General features: G+C 37.8%; 2 protein-coding genes across 2 annotated transcripts; both read left to right on the forward strand.

Moving 5' to 3' along the window:
• Window positions 1–6,460: 6,460 nt before the first annotated feature.
• Window positions 6,461–7,986, forward strand: LOC110225997 (nucleolin 2-like). The gene is made up of 5 exons (XM_021016376.1): window positions 6,461–6,767; window positions 6,851–6,919; window positions 7,015–7,082; window positions 7,155–7,272; window positions 7,350–7,986. The coding sequence occupies exons 1-5, from the start codon at window positions 6,639–6,641 to the stop codon at window positions 7,440–7,442; spliced, it is 477 nt and encodes a 158-aa protein (XP_020872035.1). The 5' UTR covers window positions 6,461–6,638; the 3' UTR covers window positions 7,443–7,986.
• Window positions 7,987–8,599: 613 nt separating this feature from the next.
• On the forward strand, window positions 8,600–9,964 carry LOC9304471 (nucleolin 2; the record flags this gene model as incomplete). The annotated part of the gene is made up of 6 exons (XM_021019886.1): window positions 8,600–8,677; window positions 8,859–8,926; window positions 9,004–9,121; window positions 9,211–9,299; window positions 9,397–9,420; window positions 9,525–9,964. Coding segments are annotated over 6 exons (555 nt in total), but the record flags the coding sequence as incomplete, so codon positions are not given.
• Between the last annotated feature and the right edge of the window lie 16,522 nt (window positions 9,965–26,486).

The raw sequence follows: 26,486 nt of genomic DNA on the forward strand, positions 1-26,486 counted from the left end.
CAATTCTCATAATTTGTAATAAATAATAAACGTAGACGTAAAAAAAAAAAACTGTTAAAAATGTAATGTTAAATAAGAAAAAGTTACAACAAATGAATATTGAACTCACTAGACCTATGACCGGTGAGGAAATCCGTATGGCAGCCTTTAGTATTAAAGGAGATAGCACACATGGAGCGGATGGAATGTCAGGGCATTTTTATCAAACGTATTGGGATATTGTAGAACCGCAAGTGATCAAAGAGGTTCAACAATTTTTTGAGTCTGGTGTTCTTCCTTCTGAATGGAATTTCACTCAGATTTGTCTACTTCCCAAAAAGCCAAATCCTTCTAAGATGACTGATCTAAGGCCCATAAGCCTTTGTTCCGTCATGTACAAAATCGTCTCTAAGGTACTCTGTTCTCGGATTAAGAAGTTTCTACCTTTGATTGTGTCGGACACACAAGGAGCCTTTGTTGCAGGATGCCTAATTTCCGACAACATCCTCCTAGCACATGAAATGGTCCATGCACTGCGAACTAACCCAACATGCGATGAAGAGTTTATAGCGATTAAAACCGATATGTCCAAAGCATACGATAGGGTGGAGTGGAATTTTCTTGAGGAATTACTCTTAAAACTTGGTTTTAATATCAAGGTGGTTCTTTGGATAATGAGTTGTGTGAGGTCTGTTTCATATTCCGTTCTAATGAATGGTGGATCTTATGGTTTTATTAAACCGGAGAGAGGTATACGTCAAGGAGATCCATTATCACCCTTTCTCTTCATATTATGTGCGAAGCATTGGTACATATTATGAATAAGGCTGAGACTGAAGGACGACTCACCGGTCTACGCCTGACAGCTAGTTGTCTGTCTATCCAACATCTTCTTTTCGCAGACGACAGCTTGTTCATGTGTAAATCAAACTTCAAAGAGTGTTCCAAATTTTTACAGTGTCTTAAGTTGTATGGTACGGAATCGGGTCAGGAAATAAACCTCCAGAAGTCGTCAATCACCTTTGGTAAGAAGCTTGATCCATACATGAGAATACTGCTTGGTTTATTCACGGGCATCGAACAAGAAGGTGGAGCGGGTAAATATCTAGGCCTCCCAGAATGTTTCAGCGGTTCCAAGCGAGAAATTTTAGGTTTCATCACGGATCGACTTAAAGTGAGACTAGGAGGCTGGTATGAAAAGACACTATCCTTGGGAGGGAAGGAAGTTCTTTTAAAACCAGTGGCTATAGCGTTACCGGTTTATGCAATGTCGTGTTTCCGATTGACAAAGCATCAATGCCAACAAATTACAAGCGCCATGTCCAGTTTTTGGTGGAATGCATGTGAAGACAAGAACAAAATGCATTGGGTCTCATGGGAGAAGTTGTGCAAATCATAAAGAGGATTGGGTTTTAGAGACATTGGAAGATTCAACCAAGCCTTACTTGCGAAACAAACTTGGCGGCTCTTAGACGCTCCGGACTCCTTGGTTTCCCGTGTTTATAAAGCCAAATATTTTGCTACGAAAAGTTTCTTAGAGGCAAAAATTGGCTATAGACCGTCGTATGCTTGGAAAAGCATCTTGTTTGGTCGGGAACTACTAGAGCGAGGCCTAATGAAATCGATAGGGGGATGGTGCTGACACAAGTATTTGGGTTGATAAGTGGATCAGAGATGTCTTCCCGCGAAGACCGATTAATAAGGAATTGATGATGGATCTAAATCTCAAGGTCTCGTCATTGATAACAACTCAAGGAGCTTGGAATCTACAACGTTTAAATGAGCTTTCCCCCCCCCTTGTGATGTTACTCAGATTAGCTCATTCCCTCCGGCACCGACTTTAAAGGACAAATTTGTGTGGGCATATACAAAAGATGGAAGATACTCTGTCAAAAGAGGGAACTGGGTATTGGGACGGGAAGCAACAGCCATGGAGATAGTCCCAGAAAATATTCAGAGTTTAAACAAGATCAAAGAAAAGATTTGGACTATTCTAACAGCTCCTAAAATCAAGTTATTCTTATGGCGTGCTCTTTCTGGGGGGCCTTAGCAGTTGTTGAGTGTTTAAGGAAGCATGGTCTCAACATACAACCCATGTGTTCAATTTGTAACAGAGAGGAAGAGACGGTGATTCATGTATTATTCACCTGCTCTTTGGCTTGCCAGGTTTGGTCTGATTTTAGCGTCCCATTACCAAGCCAAGGTTTCTCCAACTCTGTTTCGCGAAATCTAGAATATGTCATGGACATGATTGGAAAGACAGAGTTGGATCCGCGGTTTCGCACTGCAATTCCATGGCTGCTATGGGAGATTTGGAAGGCTAGAATTTCTGTATTATACACAGCTAGAACTCTTGATCATCACTTTTGTTATCGCTACGGCCTTAGAAGAAGCGGAGGAATGGATACAACAGAATCAACGCACTTCACAAGAGACAGCGTGGGACACAAGGAATCGATCCCGAGTCCGTAATTATTGGACTAAACCAACTGTTGGAATCTTAAAGTGCAATATACATTCGTCTTGGATAAATGAGGAAAGTTTCTGTGGAGGGGCATGGATCATAAGAACTCACACGGGTGATGCTCTCTTTCACGCTCGGGACGCTTTTTTGCCTTTATTCAGCAGGATTGCAGCAGAGCTCAAGTGCATCCTCTGGACTTTACAAAGTCTGCATGATCTTCATATCTCTTCCTGTGAGGTGTGGACTGATTGCTCAGCAGCAGTGTCGGCTTTGGAGAATCCACAAGAATGGCCAAAATATCGTTCTGTCCTTTCAAAAATTTTGCAGGTCATACGGGTGATGGGGGAGGTATCATTTAAACTCTTTTCGCCGAAAGCCAATTCTTTGGCTAGGGTTATAACCTGCAGTGTTACCTGAGACAGACGCCTCACCTCATATTTGGCGTTAGGAGGACCTTCATGGCTCCAAGATCGTATTGACAAAGATCGTCGCTCACACGGTTAAGCTTTAGTTCTTATCACTCTGTTCTTAATTGTTTTGTTTCGTTATTGTTTCCGGTTTTTGTGCTCTTCAACTTCGTATTACTCTGTTTTTATCAATGAAATTCAGTGGAAAACAAAAAAAAAAACGAAAAAGTTACACTCTTTTTATCATCAAATGTATAAAAAGTGACAAAGCAGAATCGTTCGCCCTAGTTTCTTTCCCAGACCCGCAGTTTGAGGCGCCGATTAAAGATTTCTCCATGGCTTTTCTCACCGGTGAGGCTCCTTCGGCGGCAGCGTTCCACTAGATTGGCGATCTCTGCTGTCTTCCGGTTTCGTTCCGGCTCTCTTCCGATAAAGTTTCGGGTTCGTTTTCTGGCGTATTTTCGTTTTCTTACCGGCATGGTCCGGCGTTTTCCGATACTCTTCCGGTCTTATATGTGTCTTCCTTCTGTTTCCGGGGAGATGGCTGGTTCCTCTTGGATGGTATCCCAAAAGCCTTCACATCTTCTTCCGTCGACCCTCCTCACCTCACCGAACCCTCCAAAACCCCCAGATCCACCGGATCCGCCGCCAAGACGTAGATGCTTAGAGGCTCTCGTCACCACTTCGTCGTCTCACTCGCCTCACCCCATTCTCGAAGCAGCTCTCGCCAGATTCTCCTTGGATAAGGGCCATATATGTACTCTTTTCAACGAGCATCCTCGGCATCCAATGTCTCCCCTCCCTTTCAACTTGATGTCAGAAGGTTTGGTCTCTATTACCCTCTTGTGGGTTGTCCATTGGTATAGAAACGATCCTCTGATAGTTCCCTTTTACCTCTTTATGACGTTTGTAACTCAATATGAGGATGATAGACTTATAGATTTGATCGAAGCTCTGTTGGTATGGATGTAATGTCTCTTATCGGAAGTAGACATCTTTGTAGACAATCTTTGGCGATTGTTGGCAGGCCCGACCCGGAGCTAAAGCTGGTGAAGGTAGGGCTTTAGGCATCAGAAGTTATTAACCAATTTTGGGGCATCATTTTGCAAAAATGTCTGTGTTATAGTGGTCAGCGCTACTAACTGTCATTTTATACGTGCTGAGTTCGAGCCTAGTTATGACAGAATTTATGTTTTTTTTTTCCAACAGATTTTCTTTAATGGGCCAAACTCATTTTTGCTTTAGGCAACAAAAGGACTTGGGCCGGCCCTGATTGTTGGTTATGGCTTTGGTGTGAATCTGTTTGTCTCAGGTTATCTCTCGGATCACTTCTATGGTGACTTCGATTTTCCTTGTTTTAAGGACGGTGTTAGGCTTGTTTTAACTTTCTTTGTGGCTAAGGATAGTGGTAAATTTGAGGTCCTTTGTGATAAAATCTCCCAACCATTCCAGTAACCTTTACAGATGATAGAAGAGCATCAAGACACCTTGCCATGTCTTCCCAACGCATCATGGATGACTAAGTCCATTGGCTACAGAATGGGGTTGTTCATGGAGGACCTACTTAAGGCATCGATCTAATTTGGATCATCTTTTCGACCCGTTGTCTCTTTTGCTCTAGTAGCGAAGGAACTTGGTTTGAAGGCGGCGATCAACGCGGCCTTAGCGGTGGGTGTCTCAGGGATGGCTTGTTATTCGGATTGGCAAGAACTCCCCCTTCTTCTCAATGTCGGTGGCCATGCATTTGCAGTTGACGATTTCATTGCTGATATCAAACGTATAAAGACCAAGATTCTCCATCTTCGTTTCATTATGTTGTTGCGTTTTGAAAATATCTTTGCTTCATGTATTTTCTTCTCCATCTATGGAGTTTGAGCTACCTTAATTTAAGTAATGGTTTACAAAAAAAAAATATAAGAAAAAGTTACGTAGAATAAATGGAGTAATCTATTACAATGAAGTTAAACTACCACAAGATAAATATATATTTGAAGATTAATTTAGAAATCAGCTTTAAACTAAAGTATTGTATCGATACTGTGCACCCAAATTTGAATATGACATAATACATATTGTCGATAAAAAATTACAAATAGGAATTTGATTTTTATCTTTGGTTATTATTTCAAAATTTCATTTTATGAATTTCATAGATGGATATATAAGTTGAAATTAGTTGAATATCGATATTAACTATAAAAATATCGGGAAAATGTCAATAAAATTGCCAGTTTTTAAAGATGATTGAAAAAGCATAAAATTTTCAATAGACACATTAAATCTCCAAATTTGATTTAACTTTTTATTTATATGACCAATTTTTAGTGACCAAGCCAAATTAGTTCAGTTGTTAAGTTGGTAGAGATAAAGGAGCTCTAAACCGTTTCATCAAACCATTTAACGACATGACTAATCTGGCTCATTCAACAAAAGTTAGTGATTAATATGCAAAATAAATTAAATTTGAGGATTTTTTGACAATTTTAAAGTTTATTTTATTTAAGATTATTTACAACAATATCATCTAAAATTAAAAATGTATGCATAATATCTATCACCTTGTCAGTGGTGTAAATGAATGACACTCTCACTAATCTCTTAATTAAAATTTGGGCCTATCTGATATATGCTATGGGCTATTATTATTATTTATGAAAACCCATCATTTTGATTATGTAACTATGTATTGGGGTCATTAGTAAACACTTTTAAAGCTTTAGAAAAGTTTTAAAGTTTTTATTTTCCCAATCACATTATTTTGGCTTTAAATAATTTTAAAGCCTCCAAAGTCCTTCTTTTTTTATTTCCTCTTTGAATTAAGTTTTTTTTGTAAAGCCATGAAATTAAAAAGAATAAATAATAATGGTTTTCCTTATTTTATTTTTTCCAATATAGGAAAACCTCTGATAAAATTTGTTGGAAAATTAATTTTAAAAAAGTATTAACTAATTTACAAATGATTTTTTTTTCTGTTCTTTTAAGATCCACTTATGTATATAAAAAAATATCAGATGTTACATTTGATACAAAAATAGAGAAATATGAATGTATAAAAACTTCGCATAAATTTTTTTCGTGTGAATTTCGTTGTTATATCACAGTTTGGGTTTATATTCGTTGTAATTTATTTTTATTTAAAATCACCATTTTTACAATCACAGTTTCTACAGTTTTGTTGGTACCAATCACATTTTAACAGTTAAAGTTTCTAAAGTTAGAGTCTCTGCAGTCAAAGTTTCTACAGCCAAAGTCCTTCCAGCGAAAGTCTCTACAACCGAAAATAACAGTCGTTACCAATCGGCAAGCTTTGGTTTACAACGTTTGGTCCGAGAGAAACGACAGACTGATAAGAAACACGATCACAGCTAGAAGACATAAACGGGATTTCCGAAATTTAATGCTTCTATGGGTTCGTTGAGTGTAGTCTGTTTCTGCACTAAAATCATTTGTTGCCATGTTTTTTCCATTTCTTTTTTTTTGCCGTGGTAACAAAAGCCTGGGTTAGCTTTTTGTAAAACTCCTTTTATTATGATATTTACAGTTGTGGGTTAGCTTTTTGTAAAAAAAAAGTCGACTTTTAAGCATGAACATCAATCAGTGTTGACCAAAAAGGACTTTTCAAATAAGGTTGGCGAGGGAACAAAACACATGAACCCAAACAATAAAAGCCCAGACCCAAACCAGATTATTGTTTTATAAAAGACCACCTTCCTAGGTCTCAAGGGTTCGTTATTGCTGCTCTCGAACTCTTTCCCGGAAAATAAACCGTCGCTGTTTTCATCTTCTCCATGGCCACTTGTAGCCAGAAATCGGTAAATAAAGTTTTTGCTGCTCCTCTTTTAGGTAAGCGAAAGCCGGATGATAATTTGGAGACCCAAACGATTCTGAAGAAACATAAGGAAACATCCGAGGAGAAGGTAACCTAAGATGGTCGTCGGAGTCCTCTTGTCCTTTGAGAACAGTTTTATTTATACTGTCTGGCTACTCATGTATGTAACAGGAGACAACGAAAGATGTTGCTGAGCAGATGGAGTTGTTGGAGACAAAGCCTAATTTAATCTCAGTGAAGGTATAATTTTTGATAAATTTATATAGTGTCCTGTTTGTTAGATATATTGTACTTTTTCTGTTGTTATGCTAACACAATTTGGCTGTTAAATTCAGGAAGCTGCCGTACGAAAAAAGACTCTCTTTGTTGGCAATATCCCATGCAAGACTAAAATACCAAATATGTAAGTACCACACTGTTAAGTGTTTCGTTCTCGGAGCATGACTGAGATTCTTTTATCCTTTTACTTTTACAGCATCGATTTCTTCAAAAATGTTGGAGAAATTGTTCGTGTTCAACTTATTCTAAGCCTCAAGGGTACGCATGTGGGCTGTGGCTTTGTTGAGTTTGCTTCTTCTAACGAAGCAGAGAAGGTGAGAGTAATTTGTGTATACTTATGATGAAAATTAATTAGAACGATTGCTGATTAGAGTTTTTTTTTATTCTCTAGGCACTGCAAAAGAAGAATGGTGAATATTTGGGCGATCATAAGATTGTTCTTGAGGAAGCTACTAAGGGAGCTAAATATCTTCCACCCAAGTAAATTGACTATGTTATGGAGAATTTGTTATTGTAATGTCTAACTTATTGCTAGAGTTTTGATGCCATTACAGAAGACTAACGCTATTGTTTTTGTTAATTAGGTATTGCTTAGATCACAAGGTTTGGTAAGAGATTTTACTCTTTGCATCTTGAGTTTGTTATCAAGGCCACATTGCTTGAAATTTTTGGTTATACATGGAGAGATCACTAGGGTTTTTTATATTCCAGGTGCAAAGACTACCTTCGACGAGAAGGCGGCCTTCCCACAGAAGAAGAGGAGACACCTCTAGATTCTGTTGAGGTACCTGCTCTTATTATCTCCAAAATGTGTCAGGAACGCTTACTGTTTTATAACACAGTTGTTGCCACAAAGTCCAAAGATGACTTACTTATTCTGGGGATGCATCTACTTTTTGCTGTTGTTATGCATTTTAACCTTTTATCCTTCGAGTCGTGCTAACACACTTGGCTGTTTAATTCAGGAAGTGCTCTTTGTTGCCAATCTCTCTCCCCAAACTAAATTATTACATGTGTAAGTAGCACCTTCATTTCCACTTTTCTTAGCGAATCAAGTTTTTCATGTCTGATATATTATCCTTTTTTTTACAGCATCAATTTCTTCGAAAATGTTGGAAAAGTTGTTAGTGTTCGACTCATTGTAAACAGTGAGGGTAAGCATGTGGGCTATGGCTTTGTTGAGTTTGCTTCTGCTGACAAAGCAAAGAAGGTGAGAGTAGTTTTGTAGTAATGATGAAAGAATTCAATTTATTTGAGAAGCAGTGTATACTAATATTGAAAATATACAAGTAGTTATTTGAAAGTACAATAGATGATTAAATCTTTTATACCGCAGGCCATGGAAACGAAGAATGGTGAATATTTGCACGATCATAAGATTTTTCTTGAAGTGGCTAAGAACGTTCCATACCCACAACCCAAATTAAATTGATTTTCCATGTCATGGTTTCCTGACATGTGACTTATTCCTAGGTTTTTTATGTCATTACAGAAGACTAATGCTATAATTTTTTTATGAATTAGGTACAACCTTGCAGAGATGCTTTGGTAAGGGATTTAAGTATTTGCATCTTGAGTTTGTTATCAAGAGCACGTTGGGTGAAGTTTTTGGTATACAAGGAGACTCACTAGTGTTTTTGATATTTCAGTTACGAAGACTACCTTCGACGACAAAAGCTTCTGTTAGAAGAAGATGAGACACCTCCTGATTCTGTTGAGGTACCTCTTCTTATTATCTTCAAAATATGCCAGGCTCAGAAGAAACACTTGGCTTTTAAAAAAGAAAAGAATTGTTGCCACAAAGAAACCTGTGACTTGAGATGAGGCTATTTTTTGTTGGTATGCAATTCAAGTCGTTTTCTCCTTAATTAGAACCGTGCTAACGTGCTTTTAAATTCAGGCAGTTGCTGCAATAAAAAAGACGCTCTTTGTTACCCATCTATTTCATCAAACTGTAATATCACATATGTAAGTAGCACATTTAATTTCCTCTTTCTTTCTTGGAGCGAGTTTACATGACCAATATTTTATCCTCCATTTGACAGCATCAACTTCTTCAAAGATGTTGGAGAAGTTGTTCATGTTCGACTTATTGTAAATCACAAGGGCAAGAATGTGGGCTGTGGCTTTGTTCAGTTTGCTTCTATTGACGAAGCAAAGAAGGTGAACATTATTAGCTTAGTAATGATGAAAAGTATACAAGTAGTTATTTGGAAGTGTTTGATTGCTAATTAAATCTTTTATATTGTTAGGCACTGCGAAAGAAGTGTGGTAAAAATTTCCTTGGTCGCGATATTTTTCTTGACGTGGCTGAGATAGCTCCATACCCTCTCCGACCAAGGTAAACTGATTCTCCATGTGGATATTTGTTTCTCTAACTCATTGCTATAGTTTTGATGTCACTACAGAAAATTAACTCTATTATTTTGTTTCATTAGGTACAACCTTGCAGAGAAGCTCTGGTAAGGGATTTAACTATTTGGCTTTTAAGTTTTGTTATAAATAGCACTTTGGGTGAAGTTTTTTGGTATACATGGAGAGATTACAAGGGTTTTTGTTATTCCAGGTACGAAGACTACCTTCGACAAGAAAGCCTTCTGATAGAAGAAGATGATTTGGAGACCAAACCGAATCTGAAGAAACAGAAGGTACCTACGATGGGCGAATTTTGCGGTAACAAGATTACCTTCTCTGAAGACTCTGAAGACTCTGAAGGCTATGAAGTCTATGAAGGTGAAGATTAAAGCACATTGGTGTTTTTAACTTTTGATACAATGCAACTTTCTGTTATTACTTCTGTTTTTATTTTGTCCAACTTCAGTTTTTATTTTGTCCAACTTCAGTTTTTGTCTGAACGTAAATAATCTTAATCTTGAAAGCTGTCGTGTGAATTCATTACTTGCCTTCATTTTCATCTTAGTAAGTGAGAGCCGTATACTATTTGAACTGATTTGCTTGATAAACCATAATCTCCCGAGGGACACACATTTTCTTTTCTCATATTTAGTGTCAACTTGATTGGGTGGATTAACGTAAAGGATTCAGTTTATATTTTTTTGGTATTTGGCTTTTTTCGGATTGGGAAAAAAACATGAAAATTTAATAATTTAGTTAACATATATTTGTATGGATTCAACACCATCCATGATGAAGCAACAAAGAGAAAAAAAAAACAAGAGTAGGAGACAATATACCGTTGTTTTATAGCATAATTAGAAACAATCATGTAAAAGATAAAAAAAACACCCCTTTAAAATATGCATGAGTATAGAAAACAAATATATAAGAAGTAATATAAATATATAACTACACTAGATTTTAACCCGCGGTACACCGCGGGATGATTTATTTTTAAAGTTAGTATAAAAATATTTTGTAAATTGTATCTCCTTATAAAATATTTATTTATATTATAATTTACAATTGTTATTAAGTAACGGTATACCACGAGTCCACGAGACAATTGTTAATAAACTGAGGATTTACCCCGTATTAAAGCGGCATGTTAATGATATTTATAAATATTGATTCAAATTCGTCCGCCATATAAACCCAATCCGAAATATAACCCGTTCCGTAATTTCTTAACCCGTCCTGTGATTTGTTTTTATTATAAAATTTAATGATTATTTATTATATATAAAAGTTTACAAATCATATCATTCTCTAAGTCATTTATATTTTAATAAACTGAAGATTTAACTCGTATTAAAGCGGCATGTTAATGATATTTTAAAATTTTATAAATATTGATTCAAACCCGTTCGCCATATAAATCCGTTCCGAAATATAACCCATCCCATGATTTGTTTTCTAAAAGTAGTGATTTTAAAATTAAATGATTTTTTATTATATATAAAGTTTATAAATTGTATCATTCTCTAAGATATTTATATTTTAATAAACTAAGGATTGAATCTGTATTAAAGCGACATGTTAATGACATTATAAAATTTTATAAATGTTGATTCAAACTCGTCCACCATATAACCCGTCCTAAAATTTTTTAACCTGTCCCGTAATTTGTTTTCTAAAAATAGTAATTTTAAAAAATTTAAAGATTATTTATTATAGATAAAAGTTTATAAATTGTATCATTTTTAAAGACATTTATATTTTATAGTTTACAATTATTATTAAGTAACATTATACCACGGGACAATTTTTGATTTATACAATCTTTTCTAAATGAGACTAATTTGATATGTCTAATATTAGTGGTATTAAAAATAATTAAAGATTTTATCCGTATTGAAGCGGCGGATTAATGATATTTTAATCTTTTTTATTATTGATGATTCAAAAACTCGTTTCGACAAACCCGTCTGGCCAAAAAACTCATTTATTTTATTAATGTTGATCTTATTTATGATATGATTCTGAATCATTGTCTAAATATTTTAATCGACGTAGAACGTTGAACACACATTTTCGTCAATTGGATAATATATGTCCGTTTTTAAAATTTCGAATCACAGTATATGCAGAAAAAAAATTGATTTTTTTTTACTTTATGTATTATACTAGGATTTAACCCGCGGTACACCACGGGGCAAAATTATATTTTATGCATTTTATATAATAATTTATAATTTATTGGATTTTTAAATTGATATTAAAAAAAATTCTCATTTAATTATTTTATATTATAATTAATATAGTTGAAATATGTGTACTTAGAAGATTTGTAGGTGTAGAAATGATATAGTGTTAATATTGGCAAGCATTTATAATCATGAACTATTATAATAATTTGATAGTATTTTATATAAAAAAATTTACCCGCGGTATATTGCGGGTAAAAATTTTGAATTTGAAGTTATATTTGTTTTGTTAATATTGTTTGGTTTGTTTAGTATTTAAGATTATATAATTATATTTTTATTTTTAATTCTAGATTTCACCCGTGGTATACCGTCCTGTAATAATATCGACCCAAACCCGTCCCACCATATAACTCTGTTTTGTATTCAGAATTATTTTGGTCCTTTTTATAGTATGATTCTGAACCATTGCCCAATTTTTTAAGCAATGTGGGACATTGTACACATATTTTTTCTTCATCGATTGAGTAATATATGTCCATTTTAAAAAATTTGAATCACATAATATGCAGAAAAAATCTATTATTTTATTAATTATATGTATTTTATATAAATTCAAAATAAATAACTATAAGATCATATAAAAGTGAAAGAAGAATCATATATTAATGTTTAAATTAGGTAGAGATGTTTTAGGAAAATTTAGAAACAAAATCAATTTGTTACCATATTTGAAAGCCATAGTTTCTAAAAAATATTTTCGAAAATATTTTGTAATATTAATTAATAGATAAAAATTTAAAACAATGGCATTCTCTCGTAAATAAGTGTCAACTCTAGGATTTATTTGCTAAGTGTACTCCAAAAATGTATATATAGATGATGATTCAAAACAGTTAAAAACAAATCAAACAAAGATGATAGAAGAATCATAATTCTAAATCTTAATCCAATTTTCTAAATATCTAAATTATTAAATATGGAATATCCGGTGTATGAGTTGGATTAAATATAACCCGACCCAACAAACTTTTTATGAACAAAATTTAAAAACGGGTCGGGTATCCGATATACCCGGAAGCATTTTTACCCATCCGTCACCAAAGTGTTGCAAAAATACTAGTATAGATGAAACCAAAGACGACAAATGAATATAAAAAGAAATAAACTAAATTAGTGAGAAAAAAACGATAACAAATAATATACACAAAGAAACTCAAAGAAGAAATATATGTTTTGTTTAACAAAATGATATGATCTTATGTAGTGATAAGAGTGCGATTTAGGGATTTTAGAAAGAGATATTATGCTTAGCTTACTTCTAAAGTTTGTTGAATTTCTAAAAAAGCCAAACTATATTTTGAGCTACAACTCCGAACTCTTTCGGATAGTTTCAATCATGAAACTATGTGGTGAAGAGGTGTCTGATAATGATCTCCTCGAGAAAACATTATCCACCTTCCATACCCAAAATATTGTGCTTCATCAACAATATCGTGCAATGAAACATACATTGTACGAAGATTTGTTATCCTGTTTGCTCTTGGCCGAGAAAAACAATGACCTGTTAATGAGGAACAGTGCCTAGAGGCCCCCGGGATCGGCTCTAGTACCAGATTCCCGCAAAGAATCCTAGAATGTCCAGCGAGACAGATCCTCAGATCGTGGCCATGGACATGGGAATGGACGTGGGAATGGACGTGGAAAGTGTGGACGCGGAAACGGACGTGGCAACCGACATAACCTCAGTTATGGTTCCGGTAAAGGCCGTGGTATCTCTAAACCAAACCGCCCTGCCCACCCAACCAATCAGTCTACCTGTACCAGATGCGGAATGTTCAATCACTGGACAAAGAACTGTCGTACTCCCAAGATTCATTGCGATTTGTATCAGAAACATGGGAAAGCACTTGCTGAAGCTAACATGGCCCAGCAAGTTGATGCTAACGACACCACCACCGAGCCGACCGATCTCATGGACTACGAGACCTCAGATCTCCTCGATTGATTCTATCATCTGAGCACTTGCTTATTTTGATTTTGTTTCTTTTCATTTTGGGGATTTGTTTTATTTTCATTTGCTATTTATTTTCAGAAATTTTGATATTTTATTAATTTATGAATCTTATGATACTCATTTTTAAATCATTACTCATTTTTAAATCATACCTCTTGTTTAAATTGAAGATATGAACACTCAAAAGGATATCATAGTGGTGGATAGTGGATCCAGCCACACTATCCTCAAAGACAAGTGTTATTTCATAAATTTAATCATGCAAACCGCGAATATTAGCACAATAGCGGGTAGCTCGAACTTAATAGAAGGCCACGGCCAGGCCCATGTGTTGTTATCAAACGGCACACATCTGGACATTCCAGATGCATTATACTCACCCAGCTCAAAAAGAAACCTTTTAAGTTTTAAAGATATCAGACTTAATGGTTTCCACATAGAAACCCAGGGTGAAGGGAATAAAGAATCCCTACTGATCACTAAGATCACACTTGGCCATAAACAAGTCCTCGAGACTATACCCGCTTTATCTACTGGCCTTTACTATGCCAAGGTCAGTATGATTGAGGCTAATAATGCTCTCAAAGCCCGGTTCCAAGACTACACTATTTGGCACGACCGGCTTGGTCATCCCGGTACAACCATGATGCGTAAATTAATCCAAAGTTCTCAAGGACACACCCTTCGAGAAAACCGAGTCTTCCCTCAGCACCTCATGTGCACAGCTTGCTCCCAAGGGAAGTTGATCACTCGGCCTTCACCAGTAAAAGTGTCCAAAGAGACATTGCATTTTCTGGAAAGAATCCAAGGAGATATTTGTGGTCCCATTCACCCACCTTCTGGGACATTCCGGTACTTCATGGTACTAATAGATGCTTCGACCCGTTGGTCGTATGTATGCCTGTTGTCTTCTCGGAACCAAGCTTTTGCTAGGTTGTTGGCTCAAATCATCAGATTACGAGCCCACTTTCCAGACTTCCCACTAAAGACTATACGTCTTGATAATGCTGGTGAATTCACTTCCCAAGCGTTTAATGATTACTGTATGGCCATGGGGGTGACCGTTGAACATCCTGTGGCACATGTCCATACTCAGAATGGACTTGCTGAATCATTCATTAAACGAATCCAATGGATTGCTCGACCATTACTCATGAGGTCGAAACTCCCGGTCTCAGCTTGGGGACATGCAGTATTACATACTGCTGAACTAATACGCATCCGACCATCTAGTGAGCATAGATATTCCCCATCCCAATTATTACAGGGTCATGAGACAGACATCTCCCATCTCAAAACATTTGGGTGCTCAGTCTATGTACCCATTGCTCCACCACATAGAACCAAAATGGGACCTCAAAGGAGGATGGGAATATATGTTGGTTTTGATTCTCCCACCATCATCAAATATCTCGAGCCGACCACTGGAGACCTATTTAAGGCCAGATATGCGGATTGCCAATTTGATGAATCGGTATATCCAACATTGGGTGGAGAGAAACACAAGCTGGTCAAAGAGCTATCATGGAATCAAACATCCTTAAATTGGCAAGATCCTCAGACTCTAGAATGTGATTCGGAGATCCAAAAGATTATACACTATCAAAAGCTAGCTAATCAATTGCCAGATTCCTTTGCTGACCCGAACAAAGTAACCAAATCGTACATACCAGCTTGTAATGCACCAGTACGAATCACTGTTCCAACGGGACAAGTTCAAGTTGCTACAGAGTCTGCATCACGAAATAAACGTGGCAGACCTCTAGGTTCCAAAGAGAAGAATCCACGGAAATCAAAGAAAGGTGCAATAGTTGAAACCGAGATTCCCAATATAACAGACAGAGCGCGCGCTGAGACTCACTCTAATGAACCACAAGAAGAGGTTCGGGACGCCGAATCTCTAGGTTCTGACGAGATCGATAACAATGAGATCTCTATCAATTACAACATGTCTGGAACCCAATGGAACAGAAAAGAAGTCGACTTAAATGCACTCTTTGCATACAAAGTAGCACTTGATATTGCGAACACGCAAGAGGATCTAGAACCCACGTCTATCATAGAGTGCACTCATAGAACAGACTGGCTAAAATGGAAAGAAGCCATAAACGTGGAGTTAAAGAGTCTCAAACTCAGGAATGTGTTTGGTCCGATCATCCGGACACCATTCAATGTCAAACCAGTGGGCCATAAATGGGTCTTTGTGCGTAAAAGAAACGAACTCGGTGAAGTCGTTTGTTATAAAGCACGGCTTGTAGCACAAGGATTCTCACAGAGACCCAGAATCGATTATGAGGAGACTTATTCTCCGGTGGTGGATGCAACTACTTTTCGATTCCTCATAAGTCTGGCCATAAGAGAAAATCTAGATTTGCGGTTAATGGATGTTGTCACCGCATATCTCTATGGGCCCCTCGACAATGAAATATACATGAGATTACCAGATGGCATAGAGCTTAAAGATAAGCATGCATCTCGAGATCAATACTGCATCAGGCTGAACAAATCCTTGTATGGACTGAAACAAAGTGGACGTATGTGGTATAACCGGTTAAGCGAATATCTCATCAGAGAAGGCTACAAAAACGATCCCATCAGTCCATGCATTTTCATCAAGAAATACTCAAACAAAGGATTTGTAATCATAGCAGTTTATGTGGATGATCTAAACATCCTCGGAACATCTGGTGAAATCTCCCAAACAGTCGACTGCTTGAAAGCAGAATTCGAAATGAAAGACCTAGGTAAAACTAAATTCTGTTTGGGTTTACAACTTGAGTACGTTAAAGGAGGAATCCTTGTGCATCAAGCGGCTTACATTGAAAAAGTACTCAAGCGATTCAATATGGACCAGGCCCACCCATTGAACAGCCCAATGGTTGTCCGGAGCCTAGGATTGGACAGTGATCCATTTGGTCCCAAGAAGGACGATGAAGAAATTCTCGGTCCAGAAAAGCCATACCTCAGTGCTGTAGGAGCGTTAATGTACTTGGCTAGTCACACTAGACCAGACATTTGTTTTGCCGTGAACCTCCTAGCTCGCTTCAGCTCATGTCCAACTCAGAGGCACTGGAATGGTATCAAACACCTCCTAAGATACCTTCAAGGTACTAAAGACTTAGGACTGTTTTACACTAACCACAACAAGGATGGACTAGTTGGTTTTGCTGATGCAGGATATCAATCAGATCCGCACAATGCCAAGTCTCAAACTGGTTATGTGTTCACGCATGGAGGAACAGCTATCTCTTGGAGATCGATAAAGCAGACAATCACTACCACTTCATCAAACCATGCAGAACTTTTGGCCATTCACGAAGCCAGCAGAGAATGTGTTTGGCTACGATCCATGACTCAGCACATCCGATCAGATTGTGGTATGAAAGAAGATAAGGAGCCCACGGTTATGTTTGAAGACAACGCGGCTTGCATTGCTCAACTCAAGGAAGGTTATATCAAAGGAGATCGGACGAAGCACATCCTACCGAAATTCTTCTCAACCTCGGATTGGCAGAAGGATGGTACGATCAGCGTTCAACAGGTCCGATCATGCGATAACTCTGCCGACCTTTTCACCAAATCATTGCCCGCTTCAACACTCCGGAAGCTCATCCAACAAATAGGAATGCGTAGACTTAGAGATCTACAGTGATGCTCTAATCAGGGGGAGTAATGCGTGTTGTACTCTTTTTCCTTCACCATGGTTTTTCCCACTGGGTTTTCCTGGTAAGGTTTTAATGAGGCAACATTCCCCAGCGTATTATCGAGATCCCGATTGACCATCAGGTCCGGTTACTCCGTCCAAAGGGGAGTGTTATAATACATCATATTGGACTTATAACCGGGCCCAATAAGCCCATCAGGGTTATTCATTATGTACTCTAAAACCCTAGGTTTATATGCCTATATATATGTATCATTATTCATGGAATGGAATAAGATAACAATAAGTTTCACAACATGAACGTATTAAATTTATCTCATCGATTGAGATAACAAATTTTTATGTGCCATTCTCTCTCTCTTAAAGACGATTTCCGGTTTTCAGATCTAGTTTTTTCAGGTCATTTTCAGGTCTTAACGACGGCGGAGGTCTCTCGAAGGTGGCCCACGAGTGAGTCTTTGTGCTTCTCCGTCAACAGAGGTGTGGTGATTCTCCGTTGATGTGGTCGTGGCTCTGGAATGGCGGAGGAGGAGCATTGATGTAGTGGTCTCCCGGTTGAGGATGCTGGGAGTTGCTTCGATGCTCCAGAGGCTCGGTCGTCTGCCTAGAAGCTGCGTCTACTAGGCCTGGGCATAATATCCGAACTCGACCCGAAAAACCCGATCCGAATCCGAACCCGAAGTTTTAAAATACCCGACGGGTTCTAAACTTCAAAACCCGAAAACCCGAACCCGACCCAAACCCAAACCCGAACAAGTACCCGAGCATATGCAAAATATAAGTACATAGTTATAATATATTAGTAATATTTATACTTGTAATAACCCAAGTGCCTAAATTATTCAGATTTTAAGATATTTTTGGGTGTTGTAGCTATTTTGGGCTAGATTCGGGTATAAAATACTTGGGTTTTATAGATTTTTTGAGTATTTTTAATACGTTGCATAGAATCGGATACAAAATTTCTAATATTTGGATACTTCGGGTAAACCCGGTAAACCCGAATCCGAACCCGAAATACCCGATCCGAACCCGAAGTTTTAAAATACCCGAACGGGTCTTAGTTTTCTAAACCCGAAAAACCCAAACCCGAAAAACCCGACCCGAATCCGACCCGAATATCCAAACGCCCAGGCCTAGCGTCTACGGCGGAAGTTAGCGGGTATAAGGTGGGTATGTTGTTTTGACAGGTGGCTAGCGGTGGATCCATAGAATCTTCGATGGCTGATGCGGGGTCGGATTTAGAGGTTCTGGATGAGCCACTGTCCTTTAGATCTGCCCTATCGATCTGCCGTATCGGGTGAGCCGACTGTCCGGATCGAGGCATGAAGACTCTGGGACTTCAAAGTTTTCCGGTGAAGGAAGAGAGAAGATAACTCCAAGCGTGACAGGTTGCTAAGTCGGGATCCGTTACCGTTGAACCGCTTCGTCGGAGTGACTAACTTTCTGGAAGGCTTGTGGTGGGTTGGTGCGTCAGAGGAAAGGGATGGCTGACAGAAACCAGAATCTTCCACCAGTTTTCTCAATCTTTTGACGCGGCCACGAAGCTGTGGGCCCTTGATTCTGCCAGATCTAAGGTTTCGGTCACTCTGCGGACGATGATCAACATGATCGAGTCTTTTTTCTTTTTTCGGCGAGATTCGGTGTACTTTTTTGTAATTGGGTTTCAAATTCTATGTAGGCCTATTTCTAGTCCAATTGGGTTGAATTTTATAAATAAACTATATTTAAAATATATATATATTTTATTATTTTGCCGTAAAAAAAAATAAAACAGATATATATTATTTACGGTTAATCTCTGGTTGTCGATGGATCTTGATTCGGTTCCACTCTGCTATTCATGTTGTTTTCGCGGATTATCAAGTGATTTCGGTTTCAACAGATGCTAGCAATATCGGTTTGGATTTGAAGATCCTGGAGATTCTGGGTTTTTGTTTCAAATGGATAAACTTGGGGGAAGAAGAGATCCAATTCATCTCTGGCTTATGCTATAAGATTAACTTAGTATTACGGTGGGTTTTTTCTCGGTTGAGTTTTGTTTTTCGGTATGATTGTGGGGATCTTAGGCTGATTTTGGATTTGGTAGATTTTACTAGTCACGGATTGATTTGAAGGTTATGAGTTTAAGGGTTAAAAGGCTTAGATTTTTGGAAGAAGAGATCAAATTAGGAACAAGTTTGCGAAGAAAGAGGTGTTGGGATTTTGATTTAATTCATTTACGGATCTGTTTGAGGTGTCTTGGAAACCAGATTTTTTGGATTTGGATGTGGAATTGTCAACTGGTTTTTGAGGAATTTTCATTATCAAAGAATGATTTGATGACACATTTTTTTTCAATTTTTGGAATAAACGATCATATGTTTTCCTTTTTACATATGGTGTGGGCTTCAAGGTTGGTGGAGATTTGGTTTTATTTGGTATTAATGAGGAGAGATCGTTTTAGTGATGGTGAGTTGTATAAGAAGGGACACTATGCCTTACTCATGTCTCACACTCCATGTCATAGGCACAACTACTCACAACAAGGTACGGACCAGGACAGCGATGGGGATGACATGGAGTGTGAGGATACTATTGAAAATACGAATGCTGGGAACCCACATGTGGCGGACGCGGTATATGGTGTTACGGGACGTAAGAAAGGGAGAATACGTCTTCAAGGAGTTAGTTCAAATAAACGCATTGCGCAACTGTTGACATCTCCACGGAGGAGACAGGTCCAAAAGGGCGTGGAGTATGTGGCGGACGACAAGACCCCGAGATACCAGGACATGGCGAAGGGGACAGTGGGTGGTGGCAAACCACCAAAGCTCAAGATTGATAGATGAAGGTTTTGAGTTGGAACTGTCAAGGACTTGGGAATAAGGCAACTATCGGTTATCTTCGGGATATATGGAAACAACACCGGCCAGATTTTTTATTTCTTTCGGAAACAAAACAGTCTTCAGGTTTTATGGAAAAATTTATCGGTCATTTTGGTTACAAAAATTTAAAAACGGTTGATCCTATCGGTTGTAGTGGCGGTTTAACTCTTTATTACAATAACGATTATAATGTTTCAATTATTTATGAAAGTAATCGTTTAATTGATGTTGAAGATGTGGTAAAAGGGAAAACAATACATCTTACTTTCGTTTATGGTGATCCGGTTCCGAAAAATAGAGATCAAGTTTGGGAACGGCTAACACGGATCGGTTTGACTAGGGATACACCATGGTTTTTAATAGGTGATTTTAATGAGTTAACCGGAAATCATGAGAAAAGAGGTGGTAATTTAAGACATGCATATTCTTTTATCCCTTTTAATTTAATGATTCAAAATTGCGGTCTTTTGGATTTTCTATATATCGGAGATTGGTTGTCCTGGCGGGGTTGGCGGGATAAAAAACCAATACGGTGTCGATTGGATAGAGCTTTAGCAAACGAAGATTGGCATGAATTATTCTGCAAATATTTCGTTGAATATTTACCAATGGTAGCTTCCGACCATTCACCGGTGGTAGCTACGCTTCTGGATAAGGTACCACGTGGGAAAAGAAATTTCAGATTTGACAAGAGATGGATTGGGAAGGAAGGATTACTAGAGGCAATTTCAAATGGTTGGAATTTTGATACTGAGTTAGGAGAAGGAAATTTTGTAGAAAAATTGAATAACTGTAGGCGGGCTATTTCGCAATGGAGGAAAAATTTAACTCCCTATGGGCGGCAAACAATTGAGAAACTAAAATCGGAATTACATGTGGCACAGAGAGATGATAAGAGCCCTCGGGAGGAGATTACGGAATTAACAATGCGGTTGAAAAAGACTTATCGAGATGAGGAAATGTATTGGCATCAGAAAAGTAGGAGCTTCTCGATGCAATTAGGGGATAATAATTCAAAGTACTTTCATGCCCTAACAGAACAGAGACGGGCAAGGAATCGAATTACGGGGTTACATGATGAAAATGGGATTTGGTCTGCTGAGGATAAAGATATTCAAAATATAGCGGTATCTTATTTTAAGGATTTGTTTACTACAACTAAGCCTGAGGCTTTTGAGGAAGCCTTGGCGGAAGTTCAAGTACTGATTACTGATCAGGTTAATAATTTTCTAACGGCACCCGCAACAGAATGTGAGGTGAGAACGGTTCTGTTTATGATGCATCCGGAAAAAGCGCCAGTACCGGATGGTATGACAGCCTTATTTTTTCAAAAGGCTTGGGCTACTATTAAAACAGATCTTCTTTTTCTGGTCAACTCTTTTCTAGAGGATAAAATTTTCGATAAGCGGTTGAATACGACTAATATTTGTCTGATACCAAAAACGGAAAGACCGACACGGATGACAGAATTACGGCCTATAAGTCTTTGCAATGTTGGTTATAAAATTATATCAAAGATTCTTTGCCAAAGACTCAAGACGGTTCTACCAAAACTGATCTCGGAAACACAATCAGCTTTTGTAGAAGGACGATTGATTTCGGATAATATTCTCATTGCACAAGAGATGTTTCATGGGTTGAGAACTAACCCGTCCTGTAAAGGAAAATTCATGGCTATTAAAACGGACATGAGTAAGGCTTATGATAGGGTGGAATGGATTTTCATAGAGAAGTATTAAGAAAATTGGGTTTCTGTGAAAAATGGATTAACTGGATAATGTGGTGTATTACAACTGTCCAATATAGAGTTATCCTTAATGGACAACCTAGAGGACTAATAGTACCAGAGAGGGGATTACGACAAGGAGATCCGCTCTCACCTTATCTATTCATCCTCTGCACAGAAGTGCTAATTGCGAATATTCGGAAAGTAGAACGTGAAAAATTAATTACGGGTATCAAAGTAGCAAATGCAAGCCCTTCGGTTTCACATTTGTTATTTGCGGATGATAGTTTATTTTTCTGTAAGGCTAACAAGGAACAATGTGGCGTAATTTTGGAGATTTTAAAGAAGTATGAAGCGGTTTCGGGACAGCAAATTAATTTTTTAAAATCTTCGATTCAGTTTGGACATAAGGTAGATGATGATATCAAGGAAGAAATCAAATCTACTTAGGTATCACTAATATTGGTGGTATGGGTTCTTATCTCGGATTGCCGGAGAGTTTAGGTGGCTCCAAGACAAAATTTTTCTCTTTTGTTAGAGATAGATTACAAACAAGAATCAACGGATGGTCGGCAAAATTTTTATCGAAAGGTGGGAAGGAAGTGATGATTAAATCGGTAGCGGCAGCATTACCAACTTATGTTATGTCGTGCTTCAGACTGCCAAAAACAATCACTTCTAAACTTACTAGTGCGGTTGCTAATTTCTGGTGGAGTTCAAATAGTGATTCCAGAGGTATGCACTGGATGTCATGGAATAAATTGTGTAATAGTAAATCGGAAGGAGGACTAGGATTTCGGAATGTAGACGATTTTAATTCAGCCTTATTAGCAAAACAATTATGGCGGTTGATTACGGTTCCAGATTCTCTTTTCGCGAAGGTTTTTAAAGGATGGTATTTTCGGAAATCCAATCCTTTGGAAAATATAAAATCATACTCCCCATCATATGGATGGCGGAGTATATGTTCAGCTAGATCTCTGGTTAATAAAGGACTTATTAAAAGAGTCGGATCTGGGACATCCATCTCAGTGTGGGAGGATCCCTGGATTCCAACTCAATTCCCGAGACCAGCAAAAAGTAATGGTTCAATTGTTGACCCATCTTTAAAAGTTCACAATCTTATAGATAGTCGGTCGAACTTTTGGAATATTGATCTCTTACAGGCGATCTTTGATCCAGAAGATGTCGCGCTAATAAGTGCCCTACCTGTGGGTGCACCAACTAAGGAAGATACTCTAGGTTGGCATTTTACAAAATCCGGAAAATATATAGTCAAATCGGGATATCATACCACACGGATAGAAAAGTCGGAGACCAATTTATTTTTTATTGGCCTAGACATCAAACCGCTAAAAGCATACTCTTGGCAAGCGTAGTGTCCTCCTAAGATACGCCATTTCTTGTGGCAAATCTTAACGGGTTGTGTACCGGTTACGGAAAATTTGCGGAAAAGAGGAATTGATTGTGACACAGGATGTGCCAGATGTGGCGCATCAGAGGAAACAATCAATCATACACTCTTTCAGTGCCATCCGGCACGACAGATTTGGGTGCTTTCACAGATTCCAACGGCTATGGGAAATTTTCCCACAGAATCTATTTTTGCGAATTTGGATCACTTATTTTGGAGGATACCTTCGGAGTTCGATTCATCAGCTTTTCCATGGATCATCTGGTATATTTGGAAAGCAAGGAATGAAAAAATCTTTGAAAATATAGACAAAAACCCGTTAGAGGTATTACAGTTAGCGGAAAAAGAGGCACAATTGTGGCAGTCAGCTCAAATTGAGCTTCATAATGAAAATCACGGTTTTATGGAATTGGTCACTCGATCTCGAGTGAGGGATGTTTCACTTGACTCGAATTATTCAGGATACCGTTGTTTTGTGGATGGATCGTGGAAAGAAAGTGATAAGTTCTCCGGTACAGGATGGTTATGTACATCATCAAATGGAGAGCCGCCAACCATGGGAGCTGCCAACCTCCGTAGAAGTCTATCTCCACTACATACAGAAGTCGAGGCCCTTCTCTGGGCGATGAAGTGTATGATTGGTGCAGATAATCAAGAGGTGGCGTTCTTTACAGACTGTTCTGATCTGGTGAAGATGGTGTCTTCTCCAACCGAATGGCCGGCGTTTTCAGTGTATTTGGAGGAATTTCAGAGCGACAAGGAAGAGTTCTCAACATTCTCTTTATCTTTAATTTCTCGTAGTGCTAATGATAAAACGGATAATCTGGCACGAAAAGTTCGTACAGAACCGCTTCATATCACATATGTAAACAACATTCCCCAAGAATGGCTTTTTTGAGCTCTAAGTAGTTTCGGATGACAAAAATATATATATATATATATATATATATATATCTGTTTTACTATTCGTGGTATACTGTAGTATTTAAGAATTACACGAATACGATCCTTAGATTTTCAAAGCAGCCCCTAGAAATTATTTTGTTCGGTTAAGTGGACTTTTTCTTTACTTTATACACAACAGACCCAACCCTAATTCGCTTCATTCTCTCGTTTCTTCCCCACAATTCTCAACTTCTCGCTCTCCTAACCCTAAGTCTTCCCAATTTCCTCATCTTCAAGATCCGCTTTTGTGATTTGGTAAAACTCTTCCCTCCCTCAACTCGAATATCGTAACAGGGCAATGCTTTTTTCTTTTGATTCACCAATTCCAATATCTCCGTCGTTTGTTAAACATAAATTTAGGTTTTTTTTTTTTGGGTGTGTTTATTGATTGATTACTTATCTGACTTTTGTGTGATTCAACTGTTTTCTTTGTGTACTTTTGCTCTATCAAAGTTTTATCCTTTGTGGATGATGCAGCCCAATTCAAAGACTGGAACTTTAACTCTTTAGTTAATAATGTCTCTTTGTGATTAAAAGATTTAACTTTCTCTCCTCTAACTAAAAAGCTGAGATTTTGATGACTTTTTTTTGGGTCAAACAATGTATTAATTTGGTTTAATGTAGAGTGTGCTAATCTATTTACACTCTTGTATGAGTGAAGATATTACAGTTTGCTTGTGTATCTCATGTAACATTTTTTCTTCTGTTTTGAGTACGACAGATTTCTGTGGGTATGGGAAAAGGTAAGCTTATATTGATTTGTCAATCTGGTGGCAAATTTGTGACTGATGATGATGGGACAATGACATATACTGGGGGAGAAGCAGAAGCGATTGATATTAATCATGAAACCACTTTTGATGATTTTAAGCTAAAACTCGCAAAACTCTTGAACTTGGAGTATACTTCTTTGTCCCTCAAGTATTTTCTTCCCGGAAATAGAAGAACCCTTATCACCATGAAACAAGAGAAGGACATGAAAAGGATGTATGATTTCCATCTGAGTTCAGTCACAGCAGAAGTTTTTATTACAGGACAATATGGCTTCCAGTCTGAAGCAGTTGTGTCACCTGGTGCAAGGTATACCCTCTTATTTAACCATGTAGGACATCGTTCTCTTTATATCGATTTCGCAGCTTTCTCATTTAGTTTAATCTAAATCTTCCAGAGCATGTAGTAGGCACCTAATGATATATCAGTTTTAAGAGATAACGTTTATTATGTGATAACTGATAATGTATTATCCGTCTGGTTTGGGAGCTGAGTGAATTTTGACGACCGCCTGTTTGCTCACTTCTCTGAAATGCTTGAGAAATTGTTTTCCGCATAACAAACCTTATTCAACTATTTTTTACATCAAACCATTCGTTTACTGCAAAATTGGTATATGCCATTTACAAGAAAACATTTTCAGTGTCTAGATGTCTGCAAAAGACCAAATGTTCATTACAATGACATTCGCCTATAGGTAATTTAGGTGCTCTGTTAAAAAGGCAGTCGTTGATACATAAACTTTGGGCTAATTTAGTTTTTGGTGTGATCGCTTTTGTTCCAAAATGGAGGAAAATCAGATAGTCTGCTCTACAGAAATAAAGATCTTAATGTCTGTAGCAATATCTAGTTCTACTGGGCTTGTGATCATCGTTGCATAATCTATTTCTGTTTTTAATTGCAGGTCTTATAATATAGCAATCGGAACAGAGACGACACCGGTGGCATATGGTAATGTAGCCAATGTACCCATCCAAGTTATCACAGGAACTCCTGAAGAAAACAACCTCGCTGATATTAATTTGAGATCTAGAAAGGTTGCCCCCAGAATTACCTCTGATACCAGTGGCCTTGTTGACATTCCCGTAACAGTATCCACCAATCCAGTGGGACCAGCCAAATCAACCTCAAAAAAAATCAAGACAAAAGGGCAGAAGAGTCTTGTTTCTAATATCTCCAACCTGACTCCCAAAAGTTCGAAACAATCATTCATTGGTAGTACTCCTGGTATCAAAAGCTCCCCTCCAATGTCTCTTAGTGTTGTGTGTGGTGTGACTACCAGTTCCCCTAGAAGTGTTAGTAAACGAAGACGTGTGATGGAAGAACCCAGCATTTTACTCCAGGATGAAAATGTCACGGATACAAGGAGAAGATCCTTACGAAATAGGGGAGAAATTCGAAAGCCTGTAATAGAAACTGATGATGACGACGTTGATGCTGACGATGATGGTAGTGACGAAGAGGATACTGACGATGTTGATGCTGAAAATGTTGATGATGATGATGTGGATGATGACAAGGACTATGTGCAGGATATAGAGACCTATTACCCTGAAATTGAGGATCTTGACTACGAACGT

The sequence above is a fragment of the Arabidopsis lyrata genome, assembly GCF_000004255.2.
Source record: "Arabidopsis lyrata subsp. lyrata unplaced genomic scaffold ARALYscaffold_7, whole genome shotgun sequence".
In the NCBI taxonomy this organism is placed as follows: domain Eukaryota; kingdom Viridiplantae; phylum Streptophyta; class Magnoliopsida; order Brassicales; family Brassicaceae; genus Arabidopsis; species Arabidopsis lyrata.